General features: G+C 53.3%; 1 protein-coding gene across 3 annotated transcripts in view; it reads left to right on the top strand.

Annotated features, from left to right (window-relative positions):
* NAP1L4 (nucleosome assembly protein 1-like 4) overlaps positions 1-6,440 on the top strand; it is a 54,046-nt gene extending 47,606 nt beyond the window's left edge. For 2 of the 3 annotated variants that reach the window (XM_011930109.1, XM_011930110.1), the window contains one exon: positions 5,234-6,440. In XM_011930109.1, the coding sequence (XP_011785499.1) occupies positions 5,234-5,272 (39 nt within the window). In that variant the 3' untranslated portion in view covers positions 5,273-6,440. Of the gene's footprint in view, positions 1-1,545; positions 1,584-5,233 lie in introns of all 3 variants that reach the window. The other variant, XM_011930111.1, reaches the window with a different exon arrangement.
* The last annotated feature ends 11,389 nt before the right edge of the window (positions 6,441-17,829 follow it).

Here is a 17,829-nt window from a genome sequence, read left to right as displayed (position 1 = left end):
GGCATGCCCAGATGGTGTGTCTAAATATCTCACCTGTCTCAGATAATTTAAAATATATTGGGAAGCTTTACTAAAGAAAACTGAGTTGGAAATGAGTGGGCAACGCCATTAATTTTACCTGCAAATTTAGATTTTTATTTGTGGTCTCAGAGTAACTTAAGGTACTTTGACCATTTGACACATTTTAAAATCAGAACTGCTTAGATGTCATCCTACAGCTGTCATAAGAGTTTCCTCTCATAAAACATGAAATGTGTAGTTCCCTTGCCTCTTAAAATTAAGTATATTATGGGCTGTCAGAATACTAATGTTACCTGGTGTTTTTGTAATGTGTCTCTGTCCGACCAGATGTTTTTTGCTTGTTTTTACCCTTGTTTTTTGGAGTGTGCACTAAGCTGTCAGTCTGATATCCTGGCTCTGTCATCAGTTGGTTGAAACCAGCTATTCCCATGAATGCGTGTTCACAGTTGTGGTTCCTTCAGGGAAGGGATGGGAGAAGAGCTTTTAAAACTTTTTTGAGAATGTGTCTTTTAAAGACTCCTCTGGGAATAATATGCCCATGGAAATGTTCATCTTCTAAAGGTTGGCCTGTTGATGTGGGAGGTCTCTGTGCTCAAAGTGTACCTGTGCTCAGCACCATGGTGGTGGGCGGTGAGGGCTGTAGGAGACCAAGGCCTGGGTCTGCCTTGCGTGGATCACAGTGTAGGGACAGGGAAGATGAGGGCTGTCAGTCAGCCCGTGAACAACGCTGGGGGAATAAATGCTGCCCATCACTGCTCTGCAGGGTGTCTGATGGACCCAAGGGCCACGTGTGTTTATTGGGCCATGTTTCCGCCCTGTGGGCGCTGAATGGACGCTTTCAAGGTTGCAGTTGTAAAGCAAGGACTGGGGGCAATTGGCAGGGCCACCTCCTCAGACTCCGCGCACAGCTGCCTCTGTCCTTGTACTTGTCTCTCCCCCTCCCTGTATTCTGTGCCTCGGCGTCTCTTTTCCTCCCCTCTGTTGTTTGTTCTGCTTCCTTCTGTCACCTTGGAGAACCTTGAGTCTCCTTTCACGTCCCAGGTTTCTAAAAGAGCATTCTCACCAGCCATTATAGAGAACGTGACGTGGTGGATTACAGGCTAACACGCCATGAGACCACTGATAGGTTTTGTTGGCTGGGGGAGAAAGGACTAAAAACATGTTCAGGCTAATGGTGTGAATGAAGTTCAGAGAGGGCCGGGCATGTGTGGCTGGGATAAGGCCAAGCCTGCTATCCCTGTCACATGCACCTTCCAAAGAGATGGGCAGTGTTAGAGTCTGTGCAAGCAAAAGAAAACAAGGAAGGAAGGGAGGTTTTAGTATTGGGGGCAGTCTGATAAAAGCAAAAATCATGCTTCTGCCCGTTTTGAAAGTATGATCTGGTGTTGAAGTTGTTCACCCCGAGTTCAGTATCTTGCAGCCCTTTTGTATCATGAGAAATTGTGGCCGTTGCCTCCTGTATAATTTTGTGCATTTCATTTTCTTTCATGCTGACAGTTCCTTTCAATTTTTTTCCCCATTTAGGTGTAATTTTTGTCTGTTAATCATTCATACGTTTCTAGGTAAGGTGGAATTCCATTCATACCTAACTTCCAAACTTCTGATCTATACTATTATACAATGCATTGTTTTGACTTTGAATAAAGAGGGAGTTGCTGTCCAGGCACACTCACTGTGTCACAGGTTTGACATAGGGCTTTCTGAAGAACACTTTTTGTACAGGTGTCTGTTACATGTACTTTTAAAATCAATGAACCAAACCTAGATTTGGTCCCTGCTTTCTGAGCCCAGTGTTTCTTGCTAACCAGGTAGCAAAGATATAACTTGGGTGTTATTTTCATTGCTGATGGTACTGCTTTCCAGCAAGAGGGCCCTGGATGGTTAGCAGTCTGTAGGGTTGCGCACACAGGCCACCATAAGCAAGCAGTCCTTGCAGAGCGCATAACACACTGGGCCCAGATGTGCCCAGAACACACACTGTGGCAGTTGAAATCAGCCCACTGTCATTACCAGCACGTGTCTGTTGAATATCTATACTTTTTGAATTCATGTTTTGTGCAGACCGATAGGTACACAGAGGGGTAACAGCTTTTACTGTGCCAGCATTTTTTATCTGCAGTGTTAGCTGGCATCTGTTTTGGTGTCAGCACTAAAAAGTACTGTTGTGAGGTTGGCGGAGAATTCTCTAATTGAATGAAGCAAGAACCAGTTGTAGATTAAAGTGAGTGTCAGTAAGCCTGGAAGCTCTTTCCCACCCCCCACTTTCTTCAGTCCCTGTAGCTCTGCCCTGTCCTGGAATGGCTGACAGGAGGCTGTAAGTAGACAGAGGCCCTTGCCCGTGACGAGACCCGTTCACTCGTGGCACTCTTGGGATGTCGTGGGAGAAAGCAGAGAGGTGGGAACAAGAGGTGCCGTGAGAAACCCCGTGACCGTAGCAGGGCCTCTGCATGCCGGGGTATGTGGGCACTCCGATTTTAAGGGTCTCAGCATGGAACGGCAGCATGATCCTGGCAGCCCATAGACCAGATGTCCTCGAGGTCTTAGCACCACCGTCTCCCTGTCTTCCTCATGTAGGCTGCTTTCATGGGAAACTGATGCGTACATAGGGCAGATGCAGCTCTTGGAACGATTTTGTTTTCCAGGGACAGGTTTGAGAATTTGCCTGTATGTTTAAAATTGTGTCTAGCTGCCGTTAATTCCCGTTGTCCCCTCATGTCTGAAGCACTTAGCCACTCCTGTTCCACCTGTACCCTCACCCACTCCTCCCATGCCACCAGCTCTTTTGAAGAGCATCCCCGGTGCATGCCACCTGTCCGTATTTCAGCATGCATCCCTGGAAGAGAAGGGCAGGGTGTGACAGTAGCAACCCCAAGGAGTGTTACCCTGAGGCCACTGCCTCTTCAGCCATAGAGCTCTGGGCACTTGGGGCTTCTTCAGCAGCACAGCTGTGGTCGAGTGTGTCAGTGGCATGTGTTTGTTGCCTTTCTCAGGTCGAGTGTCATCTGTTAAACCCTACCTTTTAAATGGTCCCATGAGACATGAGGTTTTTTTCCTATTAGTTGGTACGTTTTAAAATGCCACCTCCCCCTCCCTTGATAATCTTAGCGTCGATTAATGACCCAACCATCATTAAAATTTATGACATAAGATGAAGGATGCTTCAGTTTAGGAGTTTAGGTGCAGTTTTGTTTTTTTGTGGTTTTTTTGGCATGTATCACAGGCTGAAAACAATTGGTGTCTCATATGTAAAATTCACCTCTAAAACTGTCAGTCACTTGCAGAAGCTCCAGCGTGCTGTGTGAGCACCAAAGCCTGGCAGGGGTGGGCCATGTGCTGCCTTCCTGCCCAGAGGGGGCTGTGCCCTCAGGCACGGGGGAGGCAGCTCTTCCCAGAGCCAGGTACCTGGCCCACTCCCCTCCAACAAGGCAGTGGGTCATGACACCAGTCTTGAGAGTCTGTTCTATGTGGACTCTATTCCCTCTAGAAGTCTTCACGCAGGATATTGGCTTTATTTAGGACAGATGAATACTACATTCTCATGGTTGAAAATGCCTGTTACATCATTTCTGCAACATAGGATAATTTAGATTTATTTCTGGTTGAGCATTCCAAATCTGGAATCCTCCCGTGAGCATTTTCTTTGTCTTGGGTTCCAGATTTTGGAGTGCCTCAGATTTGGGATTTGGGACGCTCAATCTGTGGCAGGAGAAATTCTAAAATCCTGTGTATGACATGACATAGTATTTGCATAACTTAAATGCACATAAAGATGGAGTCTGTCACCCGGTTACCAGCCCCAGTCTTCCCCATCCCTGCACAGCTCCTTTACTGACCTCCCATTTTCTAGGCATGTCCCTTGGTGGAGGCACACTGCTTGTTCCACTCCTCCCCTCACTGCACCTGCCCAGGGCGCCCTGCATTCTCCACACTCTTAAGGCCAGTGGCTCAGTGCCCTTGGCTAATACACTGGGCCACCTTCAGTCTACCCTTGAATGTCAGATTGACAGGTCTCAGTTGATCTTTTTGGTGAGGGTTTTTGGTCAGCGTCATTTTGTCTCAGCCAGGCTCTTTAGGCAGCCTGTGGGGTGGCTGAGATTGGGAGCCTAGACTAGGGTTCAAGGTTATTGATTTTTTTTTTCATCTTTTATACATATTTTTTTGACTCTCCCTTAAATGTGATTTCCCAAAGAATGAACCGTAGCCTCAGCTTATACCATGAAAGATGTCAGTTACGTTAACCCAGCTTATACCATGGAAGATGTCATTTATGGTGACCCAGGGGTCTTTCTGCCCCATACAGTCCAAGTTCTTGGGTTCCATAGGCACGCTGGATTAAGAGCAATTTGTAATCTTGGCCAGAAATCACAGGTTATAGGTCCATGAAGTTACTAGCTCAGGAGCATTAGCAAGATCATGTCATATTTCTTAGGCTATTGTTGGCCTCCACACAAATTCATGGAGTTGCTGGATGTGGTTTAAAGAGTACAAGATCTCTGTGTTAGATAATATTGGAGTTAATCCATTCCTCTGGGAGGGGAATCATGTTTCCCGAATGCCGTTACTGGAAGGATAGCATTCCCCCTTGGTGAGACTGTTAAGAGTGAGTGACAGACGGAGCTCTTGGGAGTGGCAGCTCATCATTTGTTGGTGCAGTACAGGCCACCAGAGAGGATGGATCTGCTGGGGCACAATCTGGTAGTACAAAGAGCAGGAACCTGCTAGAGGAGAGATTTGCTGTCCATGAGCGCCAAGGGTCCGGCCTACCCTGAGACAGATGTGCCCTTGAGAAATGAGGACTGTCGGCACCAAGAGGGGTGGCCTCCGCGGTGGCCTTCCTGGGTGGAGCTGCCCGTGTTGAGCGCACTGTGCTCTGTGTGGGCAGGAGTGCCGGCTGCTTCCCAGCCCTTTAATGGGCAGCCTCCTGGAGCTCCACCACCCCAGGGAGCCCCAGAACCCTCCTGCCGAACATGACATGAATTTGAATGCTTCAAGGCATAGCTTTAAAAACAAAAAAAGCAGCCCTGCTTTGACTGTGCAGGGGTAGGGGGAGTTAGCTTTGTTCTTGTCACTATACTTTTAAAAAGTATATTTGCAGTAACCATTTTTTCAATGAGAATGAACTCATTCAGTCTTGGCTTTCGTTGTTGATTGGAGCTAATTGGTGAATGGAGCTGGCTTTGTTCTCTACAAGCCTTGTCTTTTTCATTGACAGAAGGAACCCAGCCAGCCGGCGGAATGCAAGCAGCAGTAGGAAGCGGAGGCGGGTGCCTGCCTGGCAGACCGACTGTCGGGACTCCAGGCCTGTGGGCGGGGCCTCGGTCCTTGCTGCAGCACAGTCCCGTCGACAGCGCTTACTCCATCTAACTCGTTTTCAAGTGCATGATTTTCACTTTCACTTTTCCTTTTTCCTTATTATTTTGCTTAACTTGTACAGTGGCAACTGAAATGCATTTCAGAAATAGGAGGTTTTGTCCAGCACCCTCTGCAGCCTTGGTGCCTGTAGCTCTGGACTTGCCTGGGCCCTGTGGGAGGGCCCCATAGACCACATCGGGGTGGGGGGGGGGTCACTTGGCAAAAAGGGCCGAGGTCTGATGTGGTTCCCAGGATCTAGAACCTCTCCTGCCCTCCTGCAGTTGGACTGAATTCTTCCCTTTCATTCGAAGAAACCCACTTGCTGTTTCCAGCCGCTTAATCTGCCGAGTGTGCAGCCTGCGTCACCTGTTACATGCTAATCATCTCAGAAGGGCTGTGTAGAGTAAGGCTGTGTTCTTCTTAGGATGTTGCTTCTTAATTTTCTTTTTTTAAGGGGTGGGTCGGGGTTGTGACACACCAGCCCAGGCAAGAGCTGCTGCGGGTCACCTCATATTTATTTATCCCTTCTTGCCCGTGAGGACTGCGGCCTTTCGCTGTCACTCGTCCTTACCATTTCTGAACCACCTTGGTGACCTGAGCGGGAAGATGTGTCACTTCCTAGCGGGAGCAAGGCCTGTGCGGAGGAAATGCTGCTCCTTGCCACCAGGGCTGAAGACGCGAGCCCGTCCTCGTGACGCAGGCGCCGCCCTGCTGCCGGAGCCGGGTTTTGGCGATCTTCTCCAGTGAGGGGCTGGGCTGGGAAGTCCTGCGTTTCAGTTGAGCGTATGAGCGTCAAGTCCTGCTTTCTCAGTAGCCCCACGGCTGGGCCCCACCATTCATCCTGTCTGAAGGTCCTGGGTTTGGTGTGACCGGTTGGCGGCTGGTGGGTGGGGTTTCCAAGTGGGGGACGGCGCTCTCCAGCAGCCTGGGGATGGCCGTGTCCGCACCGACCAGGCCTGTGGAGAGTGCTCAGCCTAACCTTAGAACACATTTGTAACTGAATACAGTGTTTTCAATTTGTACAGAATAGTTAGAATATTCTATTAAAGTTGTGAAACATGGAGTCAGCACTGTGCCATGTCGTTCTTTGTAGGGGAATGTGGTGGGGAAGCAAGTGGGTGCCGTCTGCTCCCCTCCGGCGGCTCATATGTGCCGTATACCCTGTTGGACTCTGTTGAGCCCTGGGTATTGGTGGCTCCAAGACTGGTTGTACAGTTTACTTCTGAGGCCTTGAAAGCTCAGTTTGAGGCAGAGGCTGCTGTAGCCGCCCCCACTACACCTTAGTCACTGCTGTATGTAGGCAGCTTCACTGTGGGCTCAGGGGAAGACCGTTCCCTCCCCCAGGAGGGAATCATTTCTCAGAGTTAGTGGGACTGTTCCCTTGTCGATCCAGAAGGCTCCAAGAGGAGAACTTCCTGATAAAACCCATATTAGGTCTGTCTGCTCTCTGAAGCTTTTCCCGGTGTATCTTCCATCCACGGTGAGAGGAGGCACTCCACTCAAACACCTGCCGCACTGGCGCTTCTTGACCTGACCGTGGGAATCCCAGCCTTGGCAGCGCTGACTGGTGAATGAAACTCCGTCATGAGAAGGCAGCCATGGAGCTGGCTCATTGCTCCCCACATGGCTGGCCCTGCCCTGCCGCCTCCAGCTCACCCGTGGGCTGCCTTCTCCCTGGGAGCAGCAGGAAGGGGAGGTGCAGGCTGGGAGGTGAATGTCTTTCCAGCATACCCCCAAGGGCTGTGGAGCCTGACGTCTGTGCTTCCTGCACCCGTTCCTCCGTCCCCATCCTGTGAAGTACCTGGGGGAGCTTGGTCTCAGGCTCCCCAGCCTCAGGGTGGCCCCATGGGTGAGCAGCACCCTGGCCTTGGTCTGCCCAGGGTCAGACCCCATAATCCAAGGGGCAGGTGCCATTTTGCAGTGACCCCCCATCAGCTGGGGAGATGAGAGCCCTGCACACTGTCCTGTCCACTGGGTGCCCGGCATGCCTTTTAGGAAGGGCTCTACAGGCTTGTGGAGTGCCCCTCACTACCTAGCTGGGTGGTTTTAGATCAGATTTGCACAAGTGGGGGAAAGGGGATGTTAACATTGTGGCTTCTGGGGATGGGGATTTCTGGATTTTCCCTTTTGAGTAAGAAGTGTGTGAGGACCTTGCACCCACCTGCCGTGCATCCTTCACAGAGTTGGGTTCTTGTGTCCCCCACTGAGTCTGCCCCGTGGGAGCGCATGGTTCGTGGATGCTGCCCAGTTCCAAGGACATCATGATCTGGGTGCAGGACCTCAACGTGAAGCCCGGGGAGCTGTGGAGGCCCGAGGGTGCAGGTGCCTGGTTTCCCCCAAGACCTCAGCACCTGGCCTCTGTCACCCCTGCATGGCCGCTGTGTCCTGCCTGCTCCCCAGGGTCTCAGGAAAGGGAAGGTCATTCTCCAGTGGCCAAGGAGCCCAGGAACCATCCCGGGCCCAGGCCATTGTCAGCTCCGGGACCTCAGCCATGAGTGGTCACAGAAAGTTGCTGAGTGGTTGAGAGGTTTGCCCAGAGCCACCATCTGGAAGGCAGCCGGAAAGTGGGGGCTTGTGGCGGCCGCCCGGCCTGGCCTGGGTAAAAGGTGGCTGCTTCCCTTCTGGTCCCGGGGGCCAGGGGGTGCCGCCATAGAACCTCAGCTCTGCTAGCCCGGCCCTTCCTTTGTCCCTACTGAGCCCCCTGCTGGGGAGGCAGACATTCACCGTCCAGCCCCACCCCAGCCCCTGCCCTCCCTGTGGCTGTTCACCCCGTGCAGGAACGGAGACTCAAAATGAGTGGCGCTGGGGTCAGGGCAGGAGTTTGGGGAGCAGCCCAGGAGATGGGAGGTGGGGCCTGGGGCACCCCCCTGCACAGGTGGCTGAGACACTTCTGTCGACTGCCATCACACGGGTGCTTCTGGGCAAGGAGCGAAAAAACTCACACAGCAAGCAGCCAGGCACGGAAGACGGCCTCTGGAGGGCCCCAGTTCTGTCTGGTTCCGGAGCCTGCAAAGCTACAGTGCCGGTGACTGCCTGGGAGGGATCTGGGGCGGGCGGATTGACCGAGGAACGCTTTGGAGGGATGGAAGTGATTACACAGGTATATACTGCTGTCAGAACTCTTGAGTTACCTCAAAAATGGGTGTATTTAGGTTATGTAAGTTAGTCCTCAATGAAGCTCAGTGTTTTTTTTTTTTTTTTTTCTTTTGGTTGTTTTTTTGTTTTTTTTGTTTTTTTTTGTTTTTTTGAGACGGAGACTTGCTCTTGCCCAGGCTGGAGTACAGTGGCATGATTTCAGCTCACTGCAATCTCCACCTCCCAGGTTCAAGTGATTCTCCTGCCTCAGCCTCCGTAGCTGGGATTACAGGCATGCACCACCATGCCTGGCTAATTTTTGTATTTTTAGTAGAGATGAGGTTTCACCATGTTGACCAGGCTGGTCTCGAACTCCTGACCTTGGGTGAACCACCCATTTGGCCTCCCAAATTGCTGGGATTACAGATGTGAGCCACCACGCCCAGCCTGAAGCTCAGTTTTCAAAAGCCCCCAAAACGGTGATTCCACTTAAAATTCTGCTTTTTCCCTTGAGTCAGGAGCTGACTCCCCAGAACCTGACGGCTGCTGCTTTCCCTGGCAGGGTCACCTGGGACCATCTTCCACAGCTGCCTGGCATGTGGGTCTGCGGGTGGCTGTCCCCCAGGTCGCCCTACCTGGCCAGTCTGCTCTCTAGGCTCATGGCCCCTGTTTATGTGGAGCTGGGACTAAGGCGACATCCCACCCTGCTCCTGTCCTGCTGCCCAGCAAACCTCTCCAGCCCCAAGGGGCCACCCATGGGGCCAGAGCCCCCTTCCCCAAGTCCCAGGTCCAGGGCTTCCTGCCACCCCACCCATCTTGTCCCTCTCTCGAAATGCCCCAGGCTGCCCCCAACCCCATCACTGGACAGGCTGAGTCAGCCTGGGCTGCCAGGATCCAAGCTTGCCCCTAAGGTGGGAGGCAGGGGTGGGGTGGGTGGGGGGCAGCCAGGGTGAGTAGGTGGAGCCCCTGGCCTCTGCCTGGCTCATCCAGGCACACCTTGATATTACTGACCTCTGACCTGCCCCTGCTGGGTCCTTGGCTTGCCTGGCTCTGAGTCAGGACTCAGGGCTGGGCAACCAGTGAGCAACAGAGGAACGGCCGGGGGCAGCGGTGGGAGAAGGGACCATCCCAGACTCAGCCAAGCACAGCCGCAGTGCCCTGAGGGAGCCCTGGGCCTGCAGAAGGGGTTGCTGTGTGCAGAAGCCTATGGCTTCCTGCCAGCCAGCCCGACCTGGCCACAGCCTGGCATGGACTTCGGCCTCTGCCCCAAAGTCCTCAGAACAGGTGCCTTCCCAGGTTCCTTCTGCTGGAGCAGGCACCTCCTCCCCAACCTGCCCCAGGGAGCATCTTCATGTGGAGTGGGGGGCCCAGGGGACCCCAGGCCCAGCTGTTTCAGCCCCACCCACCAGGAGACACTGGCAAGCAGTTGTCCCCCACAGCAGGGCCTCCTGGAAGGATGCCTCCTTAGGCTGGCCCTGGTTGAGTTTCTGAGGCTCTGAATTTGGTGAGGGTTTCCAGGCACCTCATTCGCCTGGGACCTTCCCCATTTAAGAGACAGACCCGAAGCTCAGTACAGAAGCCAGAGCCCAGCTCTTGCAGGGTGAGGCCTGGATGCCTCCTGCTCAGGCCAGGTCACCTTGGTGTGCCTGAGGGAGGCCCCGCCTGCCAGGCTGTCCCCAAGGTGCCAATCACTGGCCCATCCTGACTATGCTGACTCATGGCTCTCCGAGGGCGGCAGCCGGATGTTACTTACCATGACAACCCAACAGCCTGGCCCAGCCCAGCCCAGGAGAAACGGGGCAGCTACAGCAGACCCACAGGTCACCCTTGTCGGGCTCCTCAAGAAGTCTGTGGTGTCCACCAAATTTCCGCATCTCCCTAGGTCTCAATTTCTGCATCTGGGACATGGGGAGAAGTCTCACGTCCTCAGAACCCAGACCCTGGGCATGGCAGGGCTGCCCACACCGGCCCTCACCAGTGCCTGCCTGACTGGTAGCCAGTCGGAGGAGGGAGGACAGTGCCTCACCAAGCAAGGCGGGTACAGGGTCAGGAGGATAAGAGGGAGCGCCTGGAGATGGGACTTCAGGCTCAGGCACTGGTCAGAGTTGTTAGGGTCTGTTGCCCCCTGCCTGGGGGCCGCCAGTGAGGGCCTGAGGCGGTCCCTGGGTCTCAAGCTGCCCCTTTTCAGCAGGTGCTGCCCTCCCCAAGGACCAGAACACCAAACCTTACGTGGGGACCCTTCCTTGTCATCTGGGGGCTCCAGGCGTTCCTTGGCTTGCAGCCACTTCCCTCCGATCTCTGCCTCTGTCTCACGTGGCCTCCTCCCCTTATGCCTGCTTCTCGGCAGTTCTCCCTTGTGAGGCCCACCTGGGTAGTCCAGGGGAGGCTCCTGCTCTCAGGGGCCTTGCCTCTATCACACTGGCCACTAAGGTCATGTTCACCCTTTTGCCATCAAAGGTCACATTCATGGGTTTTGCGGAGTAGAACATGGATACGTCTTATTGGGGCCACCATTCAGCCCATGAAAGGGGCCTTTCAAACAGACCAAAGCACATGAAAAGGGGAACAGACAGCTGTGCCAAAGGCCACGGACACCCAGAGAGATGACTGCCCCCACCCCCTGAATAGAGAAATGTGTGGGAAGACAAGATCTCAGTTTTTGACCACCAGATTGTTTGTGGGGGTTTTTTTTGTTTGTTGTTTTGTTTTGGTTTTTTGTTTGTTTTTTTGAGACAGGGTCTCACTCTATGGCCCAGGCTGGAGTGCAGTGGCACTTTCTCAGCTCACTGCAACCTCCGACTCCCAGGGTGAAGCAATTCTCCTGCCTCAGCCTCCCGAGTAGCTGGGATTACAGGTGCATGCCACTGCACTAGGCTAATTTTTTCTATTCTTAGTAGAGACAGGGTTTCACCATCTGGGCCACGCTGGTCTCAAATTCCTGAACTCAAGTAATCCACTCTCCTTGGCCTCCCAAAGTGCTGGATTACAGGCGTGACTCATTGCCCCCAGCCCAGATTGACCCTTTTTTTTTCTTTTTTTTTTTAAGTACAGAGTGCCCACCATTGGCCTGGCCATGGGGAGATTGGCATTGCAGCCCTCAGGGGAGAGGGTGAATAGGAACAGCCCCACTGGTGGGCCCTCTTGACAGTTACCACACATCTGAGGGCCCCACTAGCCCAGCAGTGCCACGTCTGGTGTCCAGGAAGGCAGCGCCGTGTATGATGACAGCAACAGGGCACCTAGCCCAAGCCCATCCATCACAAGGGGTGGCTAAGACATGGAGGATTCCAGAGGATGAGGGCTGGGGTGGGGGGTTCCTGGGAAATGGCCCAGATACAGGAAGAGACACAAGCTCATACCCCCACATGCATGGATATTCATATATAAATGCATTTTTAAAACTGGTAAAAGGCACATCACAAGTTACATTCTTTTTTTTTTTTTTTTTTTGAGACGGAGTCTCGCTCTGTGGCCCAGGCTGGAGTGCAGTGGCCGGATCTCAGCTCACTGCAAGCCCTGCCTCCCGGGTTCACTTCATTCTCCTGCCTCAGCCTCCTGAGTAGCTGGGACTACAGGCGCCCGCCACCTTGCCCGGCTAGTTTTTTGTATTTTTTAGTAGAGACGGGGTTTCACCGTGTTAGCCAGGATGGTCTCGATCTCCTGACCTCGTGATCCGCCCGTCTCAGCCTCCCAAAGTGCTGGGATTACAGGCTTGAGCCACCGCGCCCGGCACAAGTTACATTCTTAACCATTTTTTAAAGTGCACAGTTCAGTGCCACTAAGCATATTCACACTGAGCATATTCACACAAAGCATATTCACACTGACCATATTCACACCAAGCATATTCACACTGAGCATAGTCACACGGAGCACATTCACACTGAGCATATTTGCACTAAACATACACCGAGCATATTCACACCGACCATATTCACACCAAGCATATTCACACTGAGCATATTCACATGGAGCACATTCACAGTGAGCATATTTGCACTAAACATACACTGAGCATATTCACACTGAGCATATTCACACCAAGCATATTCACACTGTTGTGCAGCCGCCATCAGCATCCGCCTCCACAATTTCTCATCTCCCCAAATGGAAACTGTGTCCCCATTAAACACTCCCCATTGTCCTCTCCAGCCCCTGGCACCTGCCCTCCTGCCTTCTGTCTCGGAATCTGATGACTCTTGGGAACTCGTACATGTGGAATCATTCAGTACTTGTCCTTTTGTGTCTGGCTTACTTCACTCAGCACAGTGTCCTCAGAGTCCATCCGTGTTGTAGCTTGTGTTAGAATTCCCTTCCATTTTAAGGCTGTGACTATTCCAGTGTGTGGGTGGACCACATTGTGTGTGCCCATTGTCAGTGGACACTTGGTGGCTTCTACCTTTTGGCATGCTGCTGGGAATATGGGTGTGCATGGACCTCTCAGAGAGCCTCTACTTTTAGTTATTGTGAGCATGTGAATGAGAAGAGCGGAATTGTGGGATCACAGGGCAATCCTATATTTAATTGTGAAAGGAGGCTGGGCACTGTGGCTCACTCCTGTAATCCCACCACTTTGGGAGGAAGGTGAGTGGATCACCTGAGGTCAGGAGTTCGAGACCAGCCTGATCAATATGGTGAAACCCCATGTCTACTAAAAATACACACAAAAAAATTAGCCAGGCATGGTGCCACACGCTGGTAGTCCCAGCTACTCAGGGGAGTAGTCCCAGCTACTCAGGCAGGAAAATCGCTTGAACCCAGGAGGTGGAGGTTGCAGGGAGCCAAGATCGTGCCACTGCACTACAGCCTGGATGACAGAGTGGGACTCCATCTCAAAAACGAACAAAAAGCAATTGTTAAAATAATGTAAATGCTTTTTTAAAAAGGATGAGGCCAGGCACAGTGCCTCATACCTGTAATTCCAATACTTTGGGAGGATGAGGCAGGTGGATTGCTTGAGCCCAGGAGTTCAAGACCAGCTTGGGCAACATAGTGAGATCGCATCTCTACAAAAGATACACAAATTAGCCAGGCGTGGTGGCACGTGCCTTGTAGTCCCAGCTACTCAGGACGCTGAGGTGGGAGGATCACAACCTTAGGAGGTCGAGGTTGCAGTGGGCCATTATTGTGCCACTGCACTCCAGCCTGGGCCACAGAGTAAGACCCTGTCTCAAAAATTTATAATAATAATAATAATAATAAATAATAAAACAAAAAGAGGCCAGGCTCAGTGGCTCATGCCTGTAATCTCAGCACTTTGGGAGGCCGAGATGGGTGGATTGCTTGAGCTCAGGAGTTCAGGACCAGCCTGGGAAACATGGTGAAACCCTGTCTGTACAAAAATACAAAAAAGTTAGCCGGGCATGGAGGTACACACCTGTGGTCCCAGCTACTCAGGAGGCTGAGGGAGAGGATTGCTTGAGCCTAGGAGGTGGAGGTTGCAGTGAGCCAAGATCATGCCACCGCACTCCAGTCTGGGCAACAGAGCAAGACCCCATCTCAAACAAACAAACAAAAAAGGATGAGAGTGGCCCTAGGTGGGGAGACATGAGAGATGAACACTCGATTTTGTTTTTATTTTTATTTTTTGTTTTTTCTTGCTCTGTTGCCCAGGCTGGAGTGCAATGGCACAATCTCAGGTCACTGCAACCTCCACCTCCCAGGTTCAAGAAATTCTCCTGCCTCAGCCTGCCGAGTAGCTGGGATTACAGGTGTGCGCCACCATGTCTGGCTAATTATTGTTAATATTATTATTATTTGAGATGGAATCTTACTCTGTGGCCCAGGCTGCAGTGCACTGGTGCAATCTTGGCTCACTGCAAGCTCCGCCTCCTGGGTTCAGCCATTCTCCTGCCCCAGCCTCCCGAGTAGCTGGGATTACAGGCGTGCGCCACCATGTCTGGCTAATTATTGTATTTTTAGTAGAGATGGGGTTTCACCATGTTGGCCAGGCTGGTCTTGAACTCCTGACTGCAAGTGATCTGCCTGCCTTGGCCTCCCAAAGTGCTGGGATTACAGGCATGAGCTACCATGCCCAGCATCAATTCTGAAATAATTGGAGCCTCTTTTTTACTTTTTGTATCAACAATTTGTTACTATTTTTGGTAGGTTTTTTTTTTCTTTTTCTTTTTTTAGAGATGGAGTCTTGCTGTGTTGCCCAGGCTGGTCTTGAACTCCTGTTTTCAAGTAATCCTCCCGCCTGGTCCTCTCAAAGCACTGGATTACTGGCACAAGTCACAGCACCTGGCCTATCTTTGGTAATTTTTTAATGTTGGAAATAATTAATGACAATACACCTGCCAGGGCTCCCCCAGACCTGCTGAATGAGGCCCCACTCTGCCCCACAGGGCCCCCTCATCTTGGCACGCCCAGTCTCACCCAAGGCAGCGGGGGGCTGTCTGGTCTCATACACAGGCCAACAGTCTGCATGTTCGGTAGTCAGTGCAGAGGGGGTCTTTTGGACAATGACATGGATGCCTTTATTTTTTGAGACAGGGTCTCACTCTGTCACCCAGGCTGCAGTTCAGTGGAGTGATCATGGCTGGCTGCAGCCTCAGCCTCCCAGGCTGAAGTGATCCTCCCACCTCAGCCTCCCAAGTAGTTGGGGCTATAGTGCATACGCCACCACGCCTGGCTAATTTTTATTTTTTATTTTTTGTAGAGATGGGGGGTCTTGCTATGTTGTCCAGGCTGTTCTCAAACTTCTGGGCTCAAGCAATCTGCTCACCTCCGCCTCCCAACTTGCTGGGATCGTAGGCGTGAGCCATGGAGCCTGGCCCCAGGATGCTTTTTTAGCCACCAGTTTTCAGAATAATTTCCTGAGTGCCTGGGCTGGTCCCTGAGGGTCCCAGAGAATAAAACATTATCACTGTATTTAAGGAACTGATAATAGCTTCTGAATAGGGTACTCGGGGATAAACAGGAGCTCATCAGGGGCCAAGGAGAAGGGTGTTCCTGGTATCTCATTCAATTCCCAACACCTTGTGAGGTAGAACCTGCCTGTCAGGCTCCAGTGGAAGAGCTCAGGAAGAGACACAGCAACAGAGAACACAGCCCTCAGAGGCCAAGGTCAGGCTGACTGCGAGTGTCTGAAAACCAGGTGGGTCCTGTCACGGTGCCTCTCACTTTCCTCAGGCTGCGGCTGGGAGGAGACAGATCGAGGGCAGGCCTGAATCACAGGCCCTGGCACATGGGCCACGGGCTCAGGTGAGGTGGCACCAGTGAGGTGGCAAAAGTGCACTGCTCAGGTGCTGCAACTCCAGGCAACTTGGGTCTTCCCCCAGCCTCCCCAGGCTCAGGTGGGCGGAGGCTTGGAGACCCACAGCCTAGCAGTATGTGGTTGGCAGGAGGCAGGCCTGGCCATCTGAGAAGGCTTCCTGGAGGAGGTGAGAGGAGCTAGGGGTAGGCCTTCCCAACTGAGGAGCAGAGGGCCTTCAGGGCTGTCCCTGAGCAACCCCTCCCACAAGAGGGTGGTGTCAAGCCCTAGGCACTGGGCCGGGCCCTGTGACATGCAGCTCTATGACATGCAGCTTCCTCACAGGCTGGCAGGATGGCCAGGCTCGTTGGGCAAGTGCCTGGAGGGCCCGGCCTCGTCACCATAAGGAAGTGACCTCACTCAGGGAGTTTCGGAGAGGTGCCCGCATCCTGCCCCGGCTGCTGACAACCTCACACAGCTGGGCTCTGGTGCCAAGGATCCAGGCAGCTGGACTGGGCGGCCAATGTCCCAGGTCAGATATTTGGGCACCCAGGCTGTACAATGCCTGCCTGGGGGTGAGGACCCTTGGCTCAGGCTCCGCATGAATCCCGGATGTGACCCCTCAGATAAATATTAGTAAACCTGGTTTGGACAGGCTCTGCCTGACACCACCAACTTGAGGCAGAGCCCCCTCCCCATCCTGAGAAGCAGTCACAGAACCTCAGGGCTATTTCCTGCCCCTGGCCACAGGGTGCCACAGAATCGGGGAAGCTGTGGATGTGGCCCCACTGGCCACTGTGTAACCTGGGTGAGTCACCACCTCTCTGAAACCCCCACCCCACGTTCCCTGCAAACCCAAGAAAGCAGTCTCAACAGGGAGAAATGACTGCACAGAACTAGTGCAGGGCAGTGCCACGCAGACTGTCCTGCCATTGTCTGACCTTGGCATCTCTCCAGCCGGTGGTTCCTCCGCCTCCAGCACGTGAGTGGCCCAGAACCCTTGTAAAAGCAGGTCCCATGGGGTGCAGCCCAATCCACACCGGGTTCCAATCTCTGTGCCGTGCTGGAGAAGCTCCCAGGCTCTTGGCTATCAAATGGCTCTAGGAGGGGGCATTCCTCAAAAGACTCTCGTGTGGGATCCCTATGTCGGCACTCTTCTGCCTCAGCATCCCTCCCCCACATCCCAGGAAGTGAGTATCCACCGTCCTCATCCTCCAGAGGAGACCCTCAGGCAGGCCTGCTCTGGGGAATGGGATAGGTCCTTCCTTGTAAATGTGACCTTGACAAGTCGCTGCACCTCTCTGAGCCACCCTTTCTGCATCTGCAGCATGGGGCCAGTGCTCCTCCTGGGGGCACCGCTCAGCCTCAGGTGGGACCAGGTGAGGCTCAGGCCGCAGGCAAGGGAGGCTGAGGGGTGCTGGCAGAGGGTGGGTGGTCAGAGGGGCAGAGGGCACTGTGGTGGTGGCGGGAAAGCCCCTCGGGTGGATGCGGAGAGGATGGGCAGCCCCTGCGTGCAAGTACCTGCCAAGTGGGCATTGTGTCCTCCAAGCCCCTCTCACCTCCTAAGGCCATGCTTTATTTTTGCCCATGTCCATAAAGACACCCTGGCGGCTCCTGAAGTCACCTGCTGGTCCAGGGCTGGTCAGGCTTGGGAGTCGGCTCCCTCCAGTCCCCACATTTGCAACTAGGTTCAGGCTGGTTCTGCCAAGCAGGGCCCCAGGGTGTCTAGCCGCTGCTGGGGAGGCCAGGGCCACTATGACTGAGTCCCTGGGGCTGGGACTGTGGGCAGAGAAGCTGTCTGGGGAGGCCTGGCCTCCAGGGCTCAGACCTGATTTCCAGCAGCCCCCAAAGGGCCATCTAGCTCCATACCCCCCAGGTCTTCACATGGTCCATGAGGGGAATAGCAGAGAGGGGCTGCATGGGTAGGAAAGCCCTAGGGAGGCCAGGAGGGCAGGGCCTCTGAATCTCGGCTGCATCCGCTGCTCCCTGGCCTCCCAGCTCCTGCCCCACCCGTCAGAGCACCACCCCTGGGTTACAAGTCCTGCCCCCCGGGGACTGAGTTTCCCAGCCTCCCTTGAGAGGGCCACTGGGGTACAGGCAAAGAGAGGAGCTGGGCGGGGCTGCGGGAGCACACCTCACCTGGCCTCACCTGGTTTCCAAACCCTGTTCCTCCCCCTCATTTCTCC

The sequence above is a fragment of the Colobus angolensis genome, unplaced genomic scaffold, assembly GCF_000951035.1.
Source record: "Colobus angolensis palliatus isolate OR3802 unplaced genomic scaffold, Cang.pa_1.0 Scaffold84, whole genome shotgun sequence".
Lineage (NCBI taxonomy): Eukaryota > Metazoa > Chordata > Mammalia > Primates > Cercopithecidae > Colobus > Colobus angolensis.
The sequence above is the reverse complement of the archived record's forward strand: the minus strand, read 5'-3'. Positions and strand labels throughout refer to the sequence as shown.